The 18,717-nt window shown below is 36.3% G+C and overlaps 4 protein-coding genes, 1 non-coding gene and 1 pseudogene across 5 annotated transcripts; 2 read left to right on the top strand and 4 right to left on the bottom strand.

Annotated features, from left to right (window-relative positions):
* Positions 1–689: 689 nt before the first annotated feature.
* Positions 690–2,348, bottom strand: LOC9305390 (putative B3 domain-containing protein REM4). The gene is given in 7 exon segments (XM_021016799.1): positions 690–837; positions 935–1,102; positions 1,105–1,246; positions 1,327–1,566; positions 1,649–2,062; positions 2,143–2,247; positions 2,337–2,348. Coding segments are annotated over 7 exon segments (1,131 nt in total). The 3' UTR covers positions 690–787.
* Positions 2,349–2,738: 390 nt separating this feature from the next.
* LOC9303360 (B3 domain-containing protein REM7) lies at positions 2,739–5,399 on the top strand. Its single transcript, XM_021016650.1, is given in 6 exon segments — positions 2,739–2,882; positions 2,970–3,273; positions 3,356–3,439; positions 4,914–5,038; positions 5,120–5,272; positions 5,274–5,399. Coding segments are annotated over 6 exon segments (792 nt in total). The 5' UTR covers positions 2,739–2,804; the 3' UTR covers positions 5,322–5,399.
* A 643-nt stretch (positions 5,400–6,042) lies between these two features.
* Positions 6,043–9,748, bottom strand: LOC9303359 (ubiquitin carboxyl-terminal hydrolase 18). Its single transcript, XM_002867241.2, has 11 exons — positions 9,406–9,748; positions 8,815–9,010; positions 8,630–8,718; positions 8,437–8,522; positions 8,176–8,338; positions 7,962–8,085; positions 7,464–7,621; positions 7,273–7,357; positions 6,984–7,196; positions 6,841–6,902; positions 6,043–6,656 (listed from the first exon to the last, which is right to left on the bottom strand). The coding sequence occupies exons 1-11, from the start codon at positions 9,645–9,647 to the stop codon at positions 6,218–6,220; spliced, it is 1,857 nt and encodes a 618-aa protein (XP_002867287.1). The 5' UTR covers positions 9,648–9,748; the 3' UTR covers positions 6,043–6,217.
* A 1,578-nt stretch (positions 9,749–11,326) lies between these two features.
* LOC9305389 (B3 domain-containing protein REM8) lies at positions 11,327–14,851 on the bottom strand. The gene is made up of 10 exons (XM_021016642.1): positions 14,096–14,851; positions 13,721–14,015; positions 13,523–13,647; positions 13,080–13,436; positions 12,769–13,014; positions 12,370–12,685; positions 12,167–12,300; positions 11,980–12,074; positions 11,835–11,912; positions 11,327–11,726 (listed from the first exon to the last, which is right to left on the bottom strand). Exons 1-10 carry the CDS (start codon positions 14,171–14,173, stop codon positions 11,621–11,623), a joined length of 1,830 nt encoding a protein of 609 aa, XP_020872301.1. The 5' UTR covers positions 14,174–14,851; the 3' UTR covers positions 11,327–11,620.
* On the bottom strand, positions 14,532–14,616 carry TRNAM-CAU. Its single transcript is given in 2 exon segments — positions 14,532–14,567; positions 14,579–14,616. It is a non-coding gene; the product is annotated as a tRNA-Met (tRNA).
* Positions 14,852–16,428: 1,577 nt separating the features above from the next.
* On the top strand, positions 16,429–18,632 carry LOC9303358 (annotated as a pseudogene).
* The last annotated feature ends 85 nt before the right edge of the window (positions 18,633–18,717 follow it).

Below are 18,717 nucleotides of genomic sequence, written 5' to 3'. Positions count from 1 at the left end.
GAGAGAGAAAGAAAGAGAGAGAGAAAGAGAGAAAGATTTTTTTATTATCTTACACTCGGGTGTGAGTTAAGATTCGAGTGTGAAAAGAGAGACAGCGCAGTGTATTATTTCTCATTTTTAAAATACTCACACCCCATGCTCGGTTATTCCGCTGTGTTTGCTCTTAGGTGTTTTTAGCCTTTTAAAAATAGAAAATATTATGAATAGTATTAGATCTGTTCATGTTGTAGAACTGTTCTTGGCCCAGTTTTAGCGTGACGTGGCGCTTCATCATTGGTTACGAATTTTTGTAAAGGAAAAAAACATTTTATTTCTCCTTCGATCCGAAATCTATGCTAGGGTTTAATTAAATAATATGTTTGTTTGTTTTTTTTTATTTATATCTTTAATGTTCTTTTTTATTTCATAAAAATGTGATATTATATTTTGTGTTTCTTTTTATTTTCAAATCTATTTTAGTATAAGTTTTTTAAGTTTGCAATTTAAAAGTTATTTCTTAAAGTTTTTAAAATTGTAAACTAATGATATTACATTATTTCAATTTCAAATCAATTCCTATGATCTAAACATGTTCTACCAATAATCACTTACTTTACAAAAAATCTTAATTAAAGCTTTTACAATATTTTAATATTTTTTCTCTCTTAAGATCAAACTTCAAAGATACATCCTTGCATATGCCCTAAGGCTGTGGGATAACTAATATCTAAGACATGTGGAAACGGAAAAGTTCCGAAATATTCTCCAACTCCATCGTTGCAAAAAGTACCTGATCTTCATTTCCGAATTAAACTTGACTAATGTTGAAGATTTTGCTGATTTCCATTATCTTTTCCCCTGTTTTTTTCCAACATTACATTGTCAAGAAATCTAAAACCTAAATGAACCACACACACCATTAAAAGTAGTGGTCATTGGTAATTCAGATTCATACCTAACGCATCAATTTCTTGCAGCGAAGCTTCTAGATTATGTTCCTTTACCTCGAGCTCCCGCTGAAACCGTCTCACATCGGTTAAAGTATCCACAATACTCTGTTTCACCTTTTTAACGTGATCAGAGATTGAGCAAGGTTGAAGCGGTTGCTTTTGCTGCAAGTTTCCGGATCAGCCCTAGTGCAGCGAGATAGCCCTCCTTCCTCAGTAACTCGAGCTCTCTTTTGTTCTTCAGCCTGTGGTGCTTGAACCGTCATTCGGGGTTTCCTCTCCGCAGCCTTATAGCCATCTAATGATGCTGCTTGCTTTACCTGGACACAATTCGTTTTAACACAACTATTTCACAATAGCAAAAGCCAAGAACAAGAACTGTAACTGATTTTGTGTTAACCTTGGAACAGATCTTGAGAATTGGAGATGTTCCTCCTCGAATAACCTCTAATGTGAAGGGATCACCAACGTACTTTATGCCATTGGCTACAAAGAAATCTTGACAACTTCTAATGTAAAACTGATCGCGTCCCTTGACGTTAACTAGATGCGATTTCCACTCTACGCCATCTTTGTTTAATACAGTTACCTCTCCTGCTTCCACAATCCCGTTCTCTCTTGCGAACGATGCAGGAAGACGCTGTACATTTTCAACACATTTAAGCGAATGACAACACAAAAAGACTTGAAAAAACCCTTGAACAAAGATCTTGAAAACTTACAAATTGACATGACCTGAACACGTAAGGTTTAAGATCAAATGTCATAATCTTGTTCTGATTCATTGCAACAGTCTCTGAGCAATCCTCAGATTCAATCTCATCACCTTCACTTTCAGAAACATTCCGTTTTTTGCTTGCTTTGGAAGAGTTTCCTTCTGGAATGCTAGAGGCGTTGGGACACAGCTGTAGCACAGGTTTTATTCCACTTTGGACAAGCTTAAACCTACAGAAAGATCCGGCTTTGATCCCGTTGTTACGACAGAAACTTCTCCATCCTCCACGCATAAAAGCCTGACCAGTTTTTTTGTTGTGTCTAAGAAGCAGAGTCCAAGATTTTTCATGTTCATCTATAAGATCAATCTCGCACTCTCTCCTGTCCAGACCATTTGACCTTGCAAATTTGCTTAAAAGACACTGCAAAATAACAACTTCATTATATATAATGTAGCAAAAAAAATATAATGAGAATTGAATTAAAGAGTCAAGCGAAGTACCATAATATCTCGGCGTAGGCTTGAAGGTGTGACATGTGCAAGAAGATAAGATCTGTCTGATGAAGACTCTGTTTCTGTTCTCGCTCTCTTCTTCGACGAAACTTTCTTTGAAAATTAGTTCAATACCTTCTCTGAAATTTGTTACTTCGAATGCTTTTCTTCGATGGCGTTATAGTAAGGTTTATAATCCGAACTCCGTTATTCATTGTCATTAAACACTGATTTATTGTCATTAACTAATTAATGACAAAGATATTGATACTAGAAAAAATAAATAATGACAAAGATATTTCTAGAATACTACTCCTTTTTTCTTCTGATGTGATTGATGTAATACTCTCGTAGAACTGTGTAGGTCAGAAGAAAAAGTTTCAACCCAGTTTCATAAAAAATTGATTTGATTTTTTTCTCTTGAGTTAAAACTTTATTTTACTCTCTGTTTCTATTAGTGGATCATGTCAGAAGACTTCGAAGAAAGCAAAACAAGAGTAAAAAATATCTTTTCACTTTTTGCATTATTAAATAAATAAATGAGTGACTCATTAGGTAGCTGGAGCTCTAATAAATAAGAGGAGCCAGTAGAGACGAAAAGACACTGATCTTTAACTTAGTCATTTTTGTTGTTCTCTATGGTTTTCTTTTGTTAGAACCTCTTTTGAACAATGGCGGATCCAGTTCTTCAATCTACGACATGCCCACATTTCTTCCAGCCTCTTCTTCCCGGCTTCGACTCCTACCTCGTACTGTGTCTCTGTCCCTCTTCTACGATCATTAGCTTATTTAGAAAGGTGGTTTCGTTTTAAAAACTCTTTTGCTTATTGTTGCAGAACATTCCTGTAACCTTCTTCCTCAAGCATGTAGAAAGAAGCAACGAACAAAGGACTGCGAACTTGAGATCGGACGCTTCAGATACGACTTGGGAAGTGAAGATCGATGGCCGGAGTCGGAGGCTCACCGGTGGCTGGAAAGAATTCGCTACAGCACATGATTTTCGTGTCGGCGATATCATTGTTTTCAGACACGAAGGAGATTTGGTGTTTCATGTCACTGCATTGGGACCCAGTTGTTGTGAGATTCAATATGTACAGTCTTGCAACGACGATAATCTTGATGATGATCAGGAAGACATAAGTAAGTTGTGTTCTGTTTTTATCTTCCCATGGAATTCACATTTTGGTTTCAAGATTAGAACGTTTTACTCGGTGTGATTCAGGAAACTTGCCAATGGAACAGAGTCTTAAAACAGAACTAGAGGCAGAGCGCTCATTAGACGACGACGATGAAGATGATAACATGGGTAAGTCAATCTATAAATGAGTCTTCTTGATTTGTTGGTTTTTCAAGAACATCTACAAGGTCTAGCTAACTTGTCCAACTTTTGTGAAAACAGGAAAGCTTCTGAGAAAGAAACATGTGAACAAGAGGATTCCTGAAACAGAAGCAAAGTGTTTTTCATCAGATCAGTCTTGTTTCGTTGCACATGTAACAGATTCGAACCTACGAAAGGATCACTGGTTGGTACTTCAGATCTACTGTTGATTCCTTTGGAGAGCCATGAAAGTTGTTACTCATGTATAATTTTTTTACTTTGTAGTCTCTTCCAAGGAAGTTTGTTAGGCCTGATGGTCTGAATAAAGGAACCAACAAGATTGTTCTGGTGAATGAAGGAGCAAGGACATGGACGCTTATTCTGAAGTTTAGGGATTCTAGAAGATCGTTTTACATGAGGGGTGGCTGGAGAAGTTTCTGCCGTGGGAATGGGCTTAAACCTGGAGATTCCGTCACGTTTAAACTAGAGAGCAACAACACAAAAACGCCTCTTCTTCGTTTCTCCACTACAGAATCAAAGAGTATTTCCACTAAAGATAGTAGCAAAGGGAAGAGAAATTTTTTTGGAGAAAGTAGTAAAAAAGTGTCATCATCTTCGGTTAGTGAAAACCGATTTCTGACACTAACTGTCACACCAGCCAGTATCCGCTGTGGCAGACTTGTAAGTTTTATTCCCTTGTTTTTGGTATTTGAGGCTTTGTGAAGTGCACAGAGTATATATACTCTAATTGTCTACTTTTTCTGCAGTATCTTTCGAGGAAGTTTATTAGTGTTAACAAGATGGAGAAGGCAGGGGGGAAGAAGATAACTCTATTGGACAAGAGTGGAGAAGAGTGGCCAGTGACTTTACTGATGGATAAGAGATATACAAGGATGGTTTTGGGTTCAGGGTTGAAAGAATTCTGCAATGCTATTGGCGTTAAGGAATATGAATCTGTGGTGTTGGAGTTGGTTTGGGAAGAGACAACAACTCTACCTATGTTCAAATTCTGCTCCAAGACCAAGACTTGACTCTAATTTGCAGGCCAAGTTATTACTAAGTATGGTCTTTTTTAGTGAGCTCATAAGTCATAACCTATGCAATATGAATCCAGTGAAATGTTTGTCTGTTTAGGTCAACAACATTTACTTACTCTAAGGGTCTTGAAAAAAGTAACAACAATTTATAAGTTCTATCTGTTATCAGCCTTTAGTACCATGAGTCATTTCTGTAATATCTGCATTACAATTGTAAGTTAGAAATTAGAATCTTTCTGCATAACAATTGATCAAAACCTTAATTACTCTAACTGGACAATTCGATTGGTTCTTGATAATTCTGATGCACAAAGCTGTTTTAGGCCTGGGCGTTTGGGTATTCGATTCTGATCAAAGTCTTGATTTATTGGTGTTTGAAGAATATATCTACAAGGTCTAACTTTTTCTACTTCCAATAAAAATAGGAAAGTTTCCGAGAAAGAAACATGTGGAGAAGGAGATTCCTGAAGCAGAAGCAAAGTCTTTTTCATCAGACAAGTCTTGTTTCGTTGCACATGTTACAGATTCTAACCTACGAAACGATACACTGGTTGGTACTTCAGGTCTACTGTTGATTCCTTTTAAGAGCCGTGAAAGTTGTTACTCATGTTTAAATTTTTTTACTTTGCAGTTTCTTCCAACAAAATTTGTTAGGTCCGATGGTCTGATTAAAGGAAGTAACAAGATTGTTCTAATGAATGAAGAAATAAGGACATGGACGCTTATTCTGAAGTTTAGGGATTCAAGTAGATCGTTTTACATGAGGGGTGGCTGGAGAAGTTTCTGCCATGAGCATGGGCTTAAACCTGGAGATTCCGTCACGTTTAAACTAGAGAGAAACAACACAAAAACGCCTCTTCTTCGTTTCTCCACTGCAGAACTAAAGAGTGTTTCCACTAAAGATTGCAACAAAGGAAAGAGAAACGAATCTGGTGACAGTAGACAAAAGGTTCCATCATCGTCATCTTCAGTAAGTGAATACCGTTTTGTGACACTAACCGTCAGACCAGCCGTTCTCAAAAATGGTAGACTTGTAAGTTAAAACAACTGAGTTTATTCCCTTGGTTTTGGTTATCAATGCTTTATGAAGTGCACATTGTGTAAGCTTATTGCCTTCTTTGTGTGCAGCATCTTCCAAGGAAATTCATTGAGGTTAACCAAATGGAAAATATAGGTATGAAGAAGATAACTTTGTTGGACAAGCATGGAGTAGAGTGGCCAGTGAATTTAGTCATGGAAAAGGGAAATACAAGGACGCGTTTGGGTTCAGGGTTGAAAGAATTTTTCAAGGCTAATGGAATTAAGGCATACGAATCTTTTGTGTTGGAGTTGGTTTGGGAAGACAAAACAACTCTTCCTATGCTCAAGTTCTGCTCCAAGACCAAGACTTGACGCTAATTTGCATCCCACTTGTTCACAAGTATGTCTTTTTTTAGTGAATTCATAACCTATGTGATATGAATCTAATATTCTAATGTCTGTTATTAACTATTTAGGTAAGAGTCAATGCGTCTATTTAAGTCAACAAAATATTTATCTACTTATGGGTCTAGATGATTCGGCCACATGAATGGCAAAACAATTTGGCAATTCACCAGTAAGAACATTTAAATTCTATGTATAATCACCCTTTGTACCATATAAGTCATTGTGTAATAGTATCTGCATCACTATTGTAACTTTGTAAGCTAAACGCTCTGTTGATTTTCAAATGTTTTAACATACCACATCATTGCGCGTCGATCATCTTGGTGTCCATATCTCTCACCGGAGGTTTGGATTTTGTACAGACCAGTGGAGTTGAAGTTGCAGGATCTGAACACGAATCGACAGCCTGATATTTTACCTCTGGATCTCTGTTCCCATTTGCTGCATCCTCTTGATGATCTGTTGCAGAGTCATCAGTTGAAGGGTTTGACTCGGAATCCAATGTATCAACCCTTTCAACCTCACTACAGCATTCAGAGGTCAGTACTGATGATGATGATGATGATGATGGTGATGGTGATTGCTCACGTTCAGGGTCTTCAATGGTCACATGGGTGCTGCTTCTGCTTTCAATAGCTCCTACCATCGAACTCTCAACTAACTCTTTTACGAAAGATTCTGTTTTCTTCTCGTCTTGAACTTCTGATCTAAGACATGATGATGACGACCGAGCTTGAATCCTGCATGACATCAGAAAAACATAAGAGACTCACTAGCTCAACAACATTAGTCTGTTTATATTTTCATCATAAACAATCAATTTACTGAACTCTTAATGGTGAAATAATCAGCCTCAATCTTGTGGTTATAGATGAAATTTACACGGAGAGCTGAACAACAAAAGACAGGAGGAGAAAAGCTTACCTGCTGTAGAGGAGCATATAAGCTCTTTGAGAAAGAACATCTTCTAATTCAACACTTTCTATCTGTGAGTAATTTCGATTACTGTTAGAAGATCGCTCGACATTTCATGCTAACAAAAAGAGCGGAAAGTAAAAGAGTGTTACCTCGGAATCATCTATTCTATACCAGTTTCCGCAAAAGTCCTTAATGTAGCATATGTAATGGCCGAAGAATGAAGCATTCAGCATATCTAAATGGACAATCACTGCATAGAGTTTATATACATCTGATCCATCTCCGCCTTCACTCATGTAAGGATTAAGATCCAATGTCGCAGGAAAACTTATTCTTTTGTTCAGTTTTCCGTATCTTCCTCCCTGTACATAATTTCACGTATTATAGACAACTATTCCCAGAAGAATTTAGCAAATGTAGGAGGAATGCCACAAATACCTGATATCTTTTTAAGGCAATAGTAAGAATATTTGGAGCACGCCAAATCGTAAGACGCTTACATGCCTTTACATAGTCACTACACCTGGAAAGAGAAAATATTATCGGGTTTAAGAAACATAGTCAATTTGTCAACCAATAAGCTAACAAACTGCTTAAGAAACATATCTTTTTGGATTTAATTAAAATACCTATCACATTTGTACATGTTATCTCCATGAAGCCACTCTTCGGCTGTAAATTGATCAAGACATTCCTCCAAAGACACCGCATCCCCATGCATCTCAACGATCAGATCCATCATATTTTCATATTGGTCAGAAACATGATTGCAAACAGTACACTGAACCTGGAAAGTTGAAAATGCAACAAATCAGGGAAAAAGCTCCCCACAGAGAGAGAGGAACAGTAGAAATTAATGTAAAATTATCAAAGGAAGGATCTTGATCGTTTTTATCAGCTGGAAACAAGTAGCCAGCTAAAGACAAAAGAAGTAGCATGTTGAATTCTACCCTTCAAAAAGAAGACAAGTAAACAATATGTATAACAGGGAATTTCCTAAGATCCCAATAATTCTAGAGCATGGAAATTCATCTACTGTTCGCTTACCTAAATATGCTACATTAATGTACTATGGCAATTCAAGAATATACTGATGGACATCTGGTATTGAGATCAGGAAATGTCACCTGTGATTGGAGGAGACCTCCAAATATATACTGAATAAGTGTTGTTTCTTGAGAACGAGGAGGCACTATTTTTTCTCCACCGAATTCTTCAAGGCAAACAGACTGCATCATATCAATCGCATACCTGCAGTATGTGAATTGTATAAATCCGTCAGTTGGGAGATTCACAGACTAAATGAGTAATTAGCTATTTTCAAGAGTAAGAGATACTGACCTCATGAACTCATGAGCATCCTCCTGTCTTCCATACCCAAGAGTTCCACCAATATTAGTTAACCGTGAAATAATGTTCATTGGTGAAAAAGGGAACCGACTTTGACTCGCTCTCTCAACATGGGTTTGAAATTCACAGAAGAAGCACCAATCGTTGTGCATACCTGTCAACAAAACATAGAATCAAAGCTAAATCGCATACAGAAAACCAAACGAAAGAGTTTGAAGCATTAGTGCAAAAATGAAAAGAAAGAAGTTTTACATTCTCTCTTGTGGCCTTTCTCCAGCAAATATGCAACAAGAGGACGTGTCCAGGAAAGGCATTGTAGAATCACATTGGCGAAACAACTGAAAGAGGAGTAAAGACGATCATATTCAAGGGACAGAAAAAAAAACAAACTCCACTCCTTCGACTGATGCTTTTAAGCAATACTAGAAAGTAGATGAACACAAACCTATTTCCACAATTCATGAGCCCACAGGGGGCCAATTCTGGATTGTCCCAGTTAAAATATTCAACAAATTCTTCATATGGAAAAAGAACCTGCAGAAGATGCAAAACAAAAGTACTAGTAAGATTAACACAATGACTCCATCAAGAGAGTGTCAACAGGAGTTTCAGAAAAAGAAGACACATTACTTCTCTTGGCTTGAGACTACTCTTGTTTTGGGCCCGTTCGGAAATCAGTGCAATATTAGAAGCAGAACTATCCCCGAACGGAGAAGCTCTGAACCTTAAGCCATTCTTTGCAGATGGTGTTAATGTAGTAATCCCATAATCCTTGCACTTTCTTTGATGACCCGAGCTCCAGTCTGACCTTTGGCACTCTGCTGAGCTGATAGTAAACAGACCATACAGACAAAGGTACTTAAATTAGAAAAAATGCACTAAACCAACTTTAAACACACAAGATGATCCAAGATAATCCAAACTATCTGAGCTCATACAAGTTAAGTTCACAAAAGTATCATAGCAACAACTTCCAAACCCATGATTCTTCTATTGAAAAGCTAAAGACTTTGAAAGAATTACATATCCAAAATGCACTTAAACCAACTTAAAAACACAAGGTGATCCAAGATAATCCAAACTATCTGAGCTCATATAAGCTAAATTAGTAGCAACTTCCAAACCCAGGATTCTTCTATTGAAAAGCTCAAGACTTTGACAAAAATTACATATCCCAAGCTCGAGATAATCCCAATAAAGAGATTGAAATTGAGGGCATACCAGTATCTAACGGATTTGCAGCGGGAGCATTTCTTGGTGGAATAATTCCCACAGACAGAGCAATCCTCAGTATCAACCGCCATGAAGTCCCTGTCGAAACCTCCGGCGGCGGCGGCTCCGATGTCGAAGTACTTAGCGGCGGTGTTTTTGAGAAAGTAAAAAACACCAACGGCGAGGAAGAATAGAGTCGCTATGAGGCGAGTGAAGACAGAGAGATCCAACGGAAAACCAACCTCATGCATCTAATTCGCTTCTTGAAATCATCGATCTTCTTCTTCCTTCTCGTTTCTTGTGTGTCTTTTATATATTTCAAGAACTCACTTTTTTTTTTTTTTTGTCTGTACTTCTTGTATTACCGCTTCGTTGATTTTGTTACTTCGTAGAGAAGACAGTGTCTTCTATGTTGTTGGGTTGGGCCTCTCCAATGCAATTTTACAAAGATTGGACCTTTATGTTTTTTGTTGTTTTCCTTTTTCCAACTATGTTTTTTGTCCTTATCTTGTAATATTTCCTTTTTTGGCAATTTACTTTTCTCTTATCAAAAACTAAAATCATATGAAAAATGTACTATAACTAGATTTTAACCCGCGGTACACCGCGGGGCTATATTTTCTTAAAAAAATCAAAATGTAATTTGTTTGATAGATTATTTTGATTGTTAATTTTAGGATTTCACCCGTGGTATACTATCTTTTATAAATATCAACCCAAACCCGTCCCATTATATTACCCGTCCCATCATATTACCCGTCCCGTGAAATTAAACATCATTTAGTTATTTTTCTTTTTAATAATACTTTTATTTAAAAGCTATATAATTCAAGTCAATTTAAAAATTTCTTTTAAATGGTTCCCATAAGATATATATATACATATATATTAAATTTGTATAGAGTTGAAATAATATTAATATTACAAACTTTTTATATAATTTAAATATTATAAATATTTTTAAAAATATGCAATATATATTTTTTGTTATTGAATAAGAGGTTATTATGTGTAAGAAATGTAGAAAATAAGAGTTTAATATTTTTATTATGGAGTCGCAAGAAAAATCTTTTATTTCTATACATGTTATTCGTTTATTAATAATAAAAGAAAACAAATCCTTTAAATTAGATATTAACTAAAATAAACACACCATAATTACTTATTAAGTAACAACCAATAAATTTCACCAAAAAATAGGTAACAACCAATAAATTTTAAACGCAGTAATTAAAGAATGAGATATTAAAAAAAAATATCAAATAAGATATAAGAATCTTAAAATAATTGAATATCTAAATAATTTAATTGTTAGTGTCGATTTTAATGCCTTCATTAATGTGGATTTTTTTTTTAGAGAGAAATATTTCCTAAAGATTATCACATTAATGACTCAGAAAATTAAGGAAGATATGAATTTATGATTCTCGAAATCGTGTTGGTAATATCTTTAATTAATATTTTTCAAATTTAAATAATTAATGCCAATGGCATTCATCCGTAAATACCAGTGTTCTAAAAAGCGGTCTAGGCGGTCGCCTAGGCCCCGACTAGGCGCTAGACTCTCATGCGATGCCTAGATAACCGCCTTGACCGCCTAAAATTACATAGATCTTGTTTAATGTATTTTTTCAATTTTAATTAGAGTTTTATTTATATATATAGTTATAAATATTCATATATTGTTTGAATATAAATATAATTAAATGTTTTATCTAGTTTTTGTTTATAATTTCATAATTTTTAGTTTTATTAGATATTTTATATAACTTTTATATATGATATCATATTTATTATGTTTTATGTTATAAACGTCTAAACCGCCTAAAAAATCGCCTAGGCTCCGATTAGGCGTTCTAGGCGCTAGGCATTGGGTCACCGCCCGCTTAACGCCTAGCGCTTTCTTGAACACTGGTAAATACATTCCAACTCCAGGATTTATTTGCTAAAAGTCATCCAAAAATGTATATATAGATATAACAAAATACAATTTTGGATTCTAGAATTTTATGAAAATAAAAATATTAAGTCCGCCCTAACAATAAAAATCAAAATCAAGCTTCTCCATGACCTGAGTCCATGACCATGCCAACTCCATCTCCATATTCACCACGAAGCACCTCATCGGTTTTGTTGCTCACTTCGAAATCATCATCCCCGGCTACTACGTTTGGACTAATGTTCTTGATCGTCTCTTCTCCTTTTCCCTGAATCGGTACTGCCGTTACTGATGAATGATTATGGGATCTTTCTTTTTGGTTCCGTAGTACTCGTTCACCGTTGTTTCTATTGTTTCTAACAACCGATCACCGTACTTACTTACTTTAGCCCTGGAAGAAAGTTTAAAGATACAAACCATCATCAAATACTCTTGGATTTTCGTCATTGGTTTGGTGATTAAAAGTACTAGAAGTTTCGAAAGCATAAAAACTACTTACTGCACAAGGCCATTGATTTGGAGGAGTTCCTCTTTGGTTCTCGGAATTTGCCTGCTTATCTGCTGAAGCGTTGAATTCCTGCCACCACAAACAGATTAAGTACATAACTTGGAAGATGAGAAGTGGAATGGCGTTTCGGACTAACATGAATATCTGATATGCCATGACACCATCAGGGCCTTCTCTGGCAAGAGCTGTACGAAGCTTCCTCACGGCTGTGTAAATGTTGAAGGAGAGATTCTAGAGAAGAAGATCAACAAACCAACCTCAGCAATTCAGAGTGGTAGATTAATGTCAACAAGGAAAAAAGACTGAACTACAAAGAGATATACAATATCTATTGGAAGACCATCTTTTGTTGGAAGTGGAAGAGTACTTTGCTTCTCTGATGCTAGCGGATCTTTTGCTAGGGTTGCCCCCGGTTTACTTGAAGTTGTTGTTTTATTCCCATTATCTTCTGTCCTCTCTGTGCCAAAATTTTTAGAGAACCGAGTAGACCCAAAATTAAAAGTAAAGATTGCTATACAAATCATACCTAACTTGTTGATTTCCTGCAATGAAATTTCTAGCTTCTGTTCCGTTGTGTCGAGCTCTGCCCGAAAACGTCTGATACTAGTTAAAGCATCTACAACGCTTTGTTTCACCTTAGCCAACTGATTTGAGACAGAGCAAGGTTGCGTATGCTGCAAGTTTTCTTGATTACCACTGGACTTGTTAGATGCTCGAGGGGGTACTCTATCTTCAGCTGTCTTCTCTCTCATATCAAGCTTCGGTTCAGTCTCCTGGCTCAATTTTTGGACTCTAGCTCTCTTGTGTGCCTGAGCCTCTGCTTCAAATGGTGGTTGATCCAACTGTATACAAATCGTTATTTGATTAACTTCAACTTAGTAAAACCTAAAACGTGGAATGCAAGCAATTTGATGTTCTTACTGACCTTGGAGATGAACTTAAGCAAAGGAGTTACACCTCCTCGGATCAATTCTAAAATTAGAGACTCCCCTGCGCTTATTTCATTGGCGGCGCAGAACTTTTTCCAACCATTGCCACTAATAATATACATCAAACCAGTACTTTTGTCAACCTTAAGCTCCATCAACCATTCAGCTCGGTTTTTGTCCACCAGAACTATCTTCCCCGGATTTATGAGTCTGTTCTCTCTCGTGAAACTTACCGGTAGATGCTGCAACATATTCAGAATTAAACAGCAATGCACTTAAAACCGAGAATGTGGTTTTGAAAAGTCACCTGTTTACCAACGTGAAGACTGTTTAGTGTAGGAGTTAACTTCACAAACCGGCTTCCTCCAGTTTTGTCATCGATGCAACCTTCCGCGGACTGGATTTTCCTCTCCGACTTTGTACTGCTGCAGAGCTGAAACACAGGCGTTTCCGCCGTTTTTTGGAGCAGTCTAAATGTGCAAGAATCTCCAACTTCTAGTTTATTTGCAGTGCAAAAACTTGTCCAACCTCGAACAATGGAAAGCCGACAATCCCCCCATCTCTTTAACTCTGATTCCCATGTCTTTCCTTCTCCGTTCATCAAAAATATCTCTTGCCTTTCTTTGTTCAAACCATTTTGCTTAGCGAAATTAATGGGGAAACCCTGCATCAGTCATCAAAGTATATTGGGGGGTTAAATTCCTAAAAGCGAAACATTAAAACAACAAAGAAACTGATAATCTTGCTAACCACTGTATCTCTTGATAGGTTTGAAGCTGTCACAGATCGGCTAAAACAATTGAGATTAGGCGAAGACTGATCAGATTCTGTTTTCACATTCTCCTCAACTTCCTTCTCAGATCTTAAAGATATTTCTGAATCAGAAAATGAAACGTTTCAAGCATAGAAAGACTCTCTCAAGAAATGTAGATGCGCATTGAATCATACCAGTTTCGTTACTCTCTTCGTCTTCTTCATGGCGGCGAGGCTGTGCGTATTGAATCTCACAGCAACTAGGTCCTAAAGCAGTGACATTGAACAACATTTCTCCTTCATGTCTAAAGACGACAAAGTCACTAACTCGAAGATCATGTGCCTTCACGAACTCTTTCCAACCTTTAGTGAGTCTATTACCCTCCATCTTCACTTTCCATGTTCTTTCTGACGCATCTGATCTCAAATTTACAGTCTTTCCCTCGTGTTTTCCCTTGATGTGATCGGAGAAGAACTTCACAGGAATGTTCTGCAACAAATAAACAGAGCATTGAGACTATATCCTCATATATAGATTGAGAGAGAGACATAGACAGAGAGATAACGTACAAGGTGACTATCGAAACCTGGAAGCAGAGGCTGGAAGAAGTGTGGGTTTGTTCGAGACAACGGTGATGCATTTGCCATTAGCGATCACTTCCACAAACCCAAACACTTTTCTCGGCTATATATTAGTAACAGGAAAAAAAAAACAAAGAGAGATTGTTGTCTCTTCAGAATTCAGACCTCTCCGTTTCCTCTTCTTTTACTCCACTTTTTCTGCTTCACAATAAATGAATTGGGAAAGACTTAAATTTCTTTCAAGTTTCAAAATATTCTAAATTAAAGATACATTTTAAACTCGAAATAAAAAACCACAGAACACTAGATTCAATTATAATCAGTGTTTATACTTTCTAAATCGTAAAATCTGATAAGCAAAAAGATGCGACGTTAAGTAAATTTATTTTCGGCTATTTTTAAAGAGAGAAATGAAAAAAAGAAATGGGGTGAGAGAGGCTCGAACTCTCGACCTCAGGATCACTCTATAGCTATGAGACCTACGCGCTAGCCAACTGCGCCACCACCCCCTTTGTGATATCTCCCACTATAAAAAAATTTATCCCCAAACTTCTACGTTGCAACTTGTGCATGTATCCATCGTTAGTTCTACGTGTGGTCCATCCAGTTCCTCGCCAGATTTACAATGAATGTTGACTTGTACCTATCCACGAGATTAGGTACACTACGTAGACCATATAGTAGTCAAATTGTTTCAAATGCAATTTGTGCATTTATATTTTTGGAATATGTAACATTTCAACTACTCGTAATATATTTTTAAAAATACACACTAATACAGATACAAACGGCTGTTTATACATTTTTTAGCGTTTTGCGTTTATAATTAACAAAACTAAATGTAAAAAAGATTGTGGATTCATGTGCATACACAGTAACGTTGACTAAATATAAAAAAAAATGCGTACACATTACCGTTCTAAATCCAAAACGTATAGAGCCAGCGGAAGGAACTTGCCAAAGCGTGAAAGCGACAGTGTATTTTTGCACTTCTCCAAATGTGGTTATTATTCCGAATCTAAATGTAAACATACAGTATATAATCGAAGTCTAAAGCCTCAATTAATTTAAGTATTATCTCTAGTTTCACTTTTCGTTTGCCTAACATCACTCAAACTAACCAAGAAACTTAGTCCCTAAGAACATGATTATCCATAGTGTCTTAGAAATAAATCTTAGAAATATTTAAGTAATATATTTGTAAAATATGGATTTTAACTATGTTTTTGTTGCTTAGCTAAGAAACTCTCTTAGCAATAATGGCTTCATTGAGATTTAATTTTAATCATTTATTGCTAAGATCCAGCTTAAGATTTTCTTAAGAACCTGCCATTAACAGGTTTATGCAATTAGGTTTCCTATTGATAGCCTCCATTTGGAAATTGGAACCAACCACGTACGTCGTCTTCGTAGATTATCACGTGATGGTTCACATTGTATCCCTTGTCAAGTCTTCATGAATTACATTATTCCTGGCCTTATTATTTTTGTTGGTTATAAAAAAAAAAAAAAAAAAAAAAAAAAAAAAAAAATTGGCAAGGTTATAATATTACGTCGATAAATTTGAGTTTTGACATATTTTTTTTTTATATTAATCGATGCAAGCAAGATTTAGAAAATTTTCAGAATAAAAAATTGAGACATAAGGTGAATTTTTAGACTGATATAGACAATGCTTTCGTTAATCCACATGAATATAAAATTTAGGCAACAATCGTAGTCATGGGTCACCAAATGTCCAAATCAAAAGCCGGTACACTTAGTTTGAGATTTCTCCCTATAAAATGGCACTAAGTTTAACCCTTGTTTGAAAAATCGCTAGGCGCTAGTCGGGCGCTCGGCATGGGCCTAGCGATTAATCGGAAAATCGGACTAAAATCGGGGATTAATCGGGGATTAGTTTTAGGGTTATTTTAATATTTTTAAAACATATTAATCCAATATTATTTTCAAAATTGCAGTAAACACATAAAAATGTATTTTTGAGACAAATTTTTATGATTTTTATTACAAATTTATGATTTTTATTAAAATTTGAACATAAATTATTGTAAAACATTACAAACTCTCAATTCAAATGATTGAATAACAAAAATAAAAAGTTTTTTTATACTAGCAATCTAAAAATAATCGGGGTATGTAAGATTAGGCGGAGAATAATCGGATTAGGCGGGAAGTAATCGGATTAGGCGGAAAGTAATCGGGTGACTGATTTCTTTAAGGGATTAGTCATTAATCGAGGCGGATAGGGTGGGTCTAGCGATTAAGCGGGGAGTAATCGGGTCTAGGCGGGGATTTTTAGAACAAGGAGTTTAACTGTTGAAACCATCCTTTCTTTCCATCTCTACCTTTGTTATCCATCTTTTTCTATTTTCTAACCAACGACAACAATGACAAACCATCATCAAGAGTACTTAACCACTTACCCTAAACCGGGTCCAACTAAAGAACAAGAAAAAATTGACGAAAAAATGATGAGCTTGCAAATGCAAGCGTTGGGGGATCACGAACTCATTGGCTTTTCCCATGGTTTTCAAAGCTGCCTTGGAGCTTGGCGTCCTCGACACGATTGTTGCCGTTGACGACGGCGTATGGCTCTCGTCTTCGGAGATAGCTTTTGGTCTCCCTACCAAACCCACCAACCCAGAGGCGCCAATTTTGCTAGACCGTATGTTACGGTTACTCGTCAGCCACTCGATCTTGAAATGTCGTATAGTTGAAACCGGAGAAAACGATCTAACCGGAAAGACCCAAAGGGTATATGCAGCCGAACCGGTTTGCAAGTTTTTCTTAAACCGTGGTGTCAAGTCAGGTTCTCTCACGTCCCTATTCATGTTGCTCCAAAGCCAAGTCTTTTTCAAAACTTGGTACGTACCTAATTATTTGCAAATCAGCCAAATTAGTAGTTGATCCTCAATTATATCAAACCGGCTAATTATAACCTTCTTAATTATTAAACTAGTATAGTAGTATGCGATAAAAGTACTCTATACGTACTTTCAAATATCAATGAAAACAATTGAAGATTTGTTACAGGACACATCTGAAGGATGTGATATTACAAGAAGAAAAAGATGCATTCAGCTCTGCCCATGACATGAGACTCTTCGAATACATTGGGTTGGACGAACAATTCGCTGGTATGTTAAACCAGGCAATGTCAGAATCTTCTACCATGATCATGAAGAAGATTTTCGAAGTTTACAAAGGATTCAAAGATGTAAATACTTTAGTTGATATTGGGGGAGGACTTGGCACCATTCTAAATCTTGTCACTTCCAAGTATCCTCAAATTAAGGGTATCAATTTCGATCTAGCCACGGTATTAGCTAATGCTCCATTTTATTCAGGTACAAACAGTACTAGTTGATAAATTTGACAAGTTCTTATTGGAGTGTGCTTTTCGACAACTATCTTGAATAATATTTTTTTTAATATATCTTACCAAAATCGGTTATAGGAGTGGAGCATGTATCGGGAGATATGTTTATAGAAGTTCCAAAAGGAGATGCAATCTTCATGAAAGTAAGTAATATATACTACATTAGAATGAAAAAGTTATATAATTTATGATTAAGCTATTGTTTAGAAACTAAGATGGACAAATTGTTGGTAGTGGATATTACATGACTGGAACGACGAAGATTGTGTAAAGATTCTAAAAAACTGTTGGAAGAGTCTTCCGGAAAAGGGAAAAGTGATAATAGTTGATATGGTTACACCATCAGAACCAAAGAGTGACGACCTTTTCTCTAACATCGTCTTTGGTATGGACATGTTGGTGTTGACACAATGTTCGGGTGGTAAAGAGAGGTCTTTTTCTCAGTTTGAAGCTTTAGCCTCTGCTTCGGGGTTTCTTAAATGTGAAATCAGTGCTCTTGCTTATACATATTATGTTATCGAAATCCACAAGTAGAGAGGAAAAAGAAAAAAGAAGCAATATTCGTAAGAGGAAATTATGAACTATAAATGTTTTTCTTGAATGGTTTTTTACTTGTTTGTAATAAAGATTTGTTTTTCAGCCAAGAGTGTGTTTCTTGTTTAATATCAACAAAATGTAATAATTCTGCTGAACAATGTAAAAAATGTTGGTGCCAACTTCCAACTAAGGCTGTGTAATAATAGTTGGAAATAGAAGTACTTTATGCTAAACTAAATAATTGGTGTGTTACGTTTTGTGTTGTCTCTCTACGGCGAATTAATTATATTAGCTGAAATTAATCCCAATCCAAACATGGAACGGAAGAATCTGCGCAAGATTTGATTGAGGTCTCGGCGGCAAGAAGAAGACGAACGGGCCATCGTTGCCATCCGGTTCCCAGCTCCAGTAAGCTTTTCCGGCGCTAGACGAACTTGGATCCACAGAAAATTTTGCTTTCAATTACCCCTTCTGGATTGTTGTTCTTCTTATTGCTATTGGCATGCTTGGGTGAGTTTGTTAGGTGTAGATTCTGGGTTCATTCTGAGCTGAATCTTTGACTTGGTAGTTTCGGGAATTCAATAAAATGCTCTTTGCTTCTTCGAATGCATAATTTTTGCTATAGACAATCGGTGCTTTAGGTCACAAGGGGAGCAGATTCTTAAACTTTATATATCACAATGAACAATGA

The sequence above is a fragment of the Arabidopsis lyrata genome (assembly GCF_000004255.2).
Source record: "Arabidopsis lyrata subsp. lyrata unplaced genomic scaffold ARALYscaffold_7, whole genome shotgun sequence".
Lineage (NCBI taxonomy): Eukaryota > Viridiplantae > Streptophyta > Magnoliopsida > Brassicales > Brassicaceae > Arabidopsis > Arabidopsis lyrata.
The sequence above is the reverse complement of the archived record's forward strand: the minus strand, read 5'-3'. Positions and strand labels throughout refer to the sequence as shown.

Coding starts and splice junctions, on each gene's coding strand:
- LOC9303359 (XM_002867241.2), bottom strand. CDS start 9,647: ATGCATGAGGTTGGTTTTCCGTTGGATCTCTCTGTCTTCACTCGCCTC. Junction 8,086..8,175: donor GATGCTCATGAGTTCATGAG/GTCAGTATCTCT, acceptor CACATACTGCAG/GTATGCGATTGATATGATGC. Junction 6,657..6,840: donor TATATGCTCCTCTACAGCAG/GTAAGCTTTTCT, acceptor GATGTCATGCAG/GATTCAAGCTCGGTCGTCAT.
- LOC9305389 (XM_021016642.1), bottom strand. CDS start 14,173: ATGGCAAATGCATCACCGTTGTCTCGAACAAACCCACACTTCTTCCAG. Junction 12,075..12,166: donor ATGGTCTTCCAATAGATATT/GTATATCTCTTT, acceptor CTTCTTCTCTAG/AATCTCTCCTTCAACATTTA. Junction 11,913..11,979: donor ATGGCATATCAGATATTCAT/GTTAGTCCGAAA, acceptor TTGTGGTGGCAG/GAATTCAACGCTTCAGCAGA.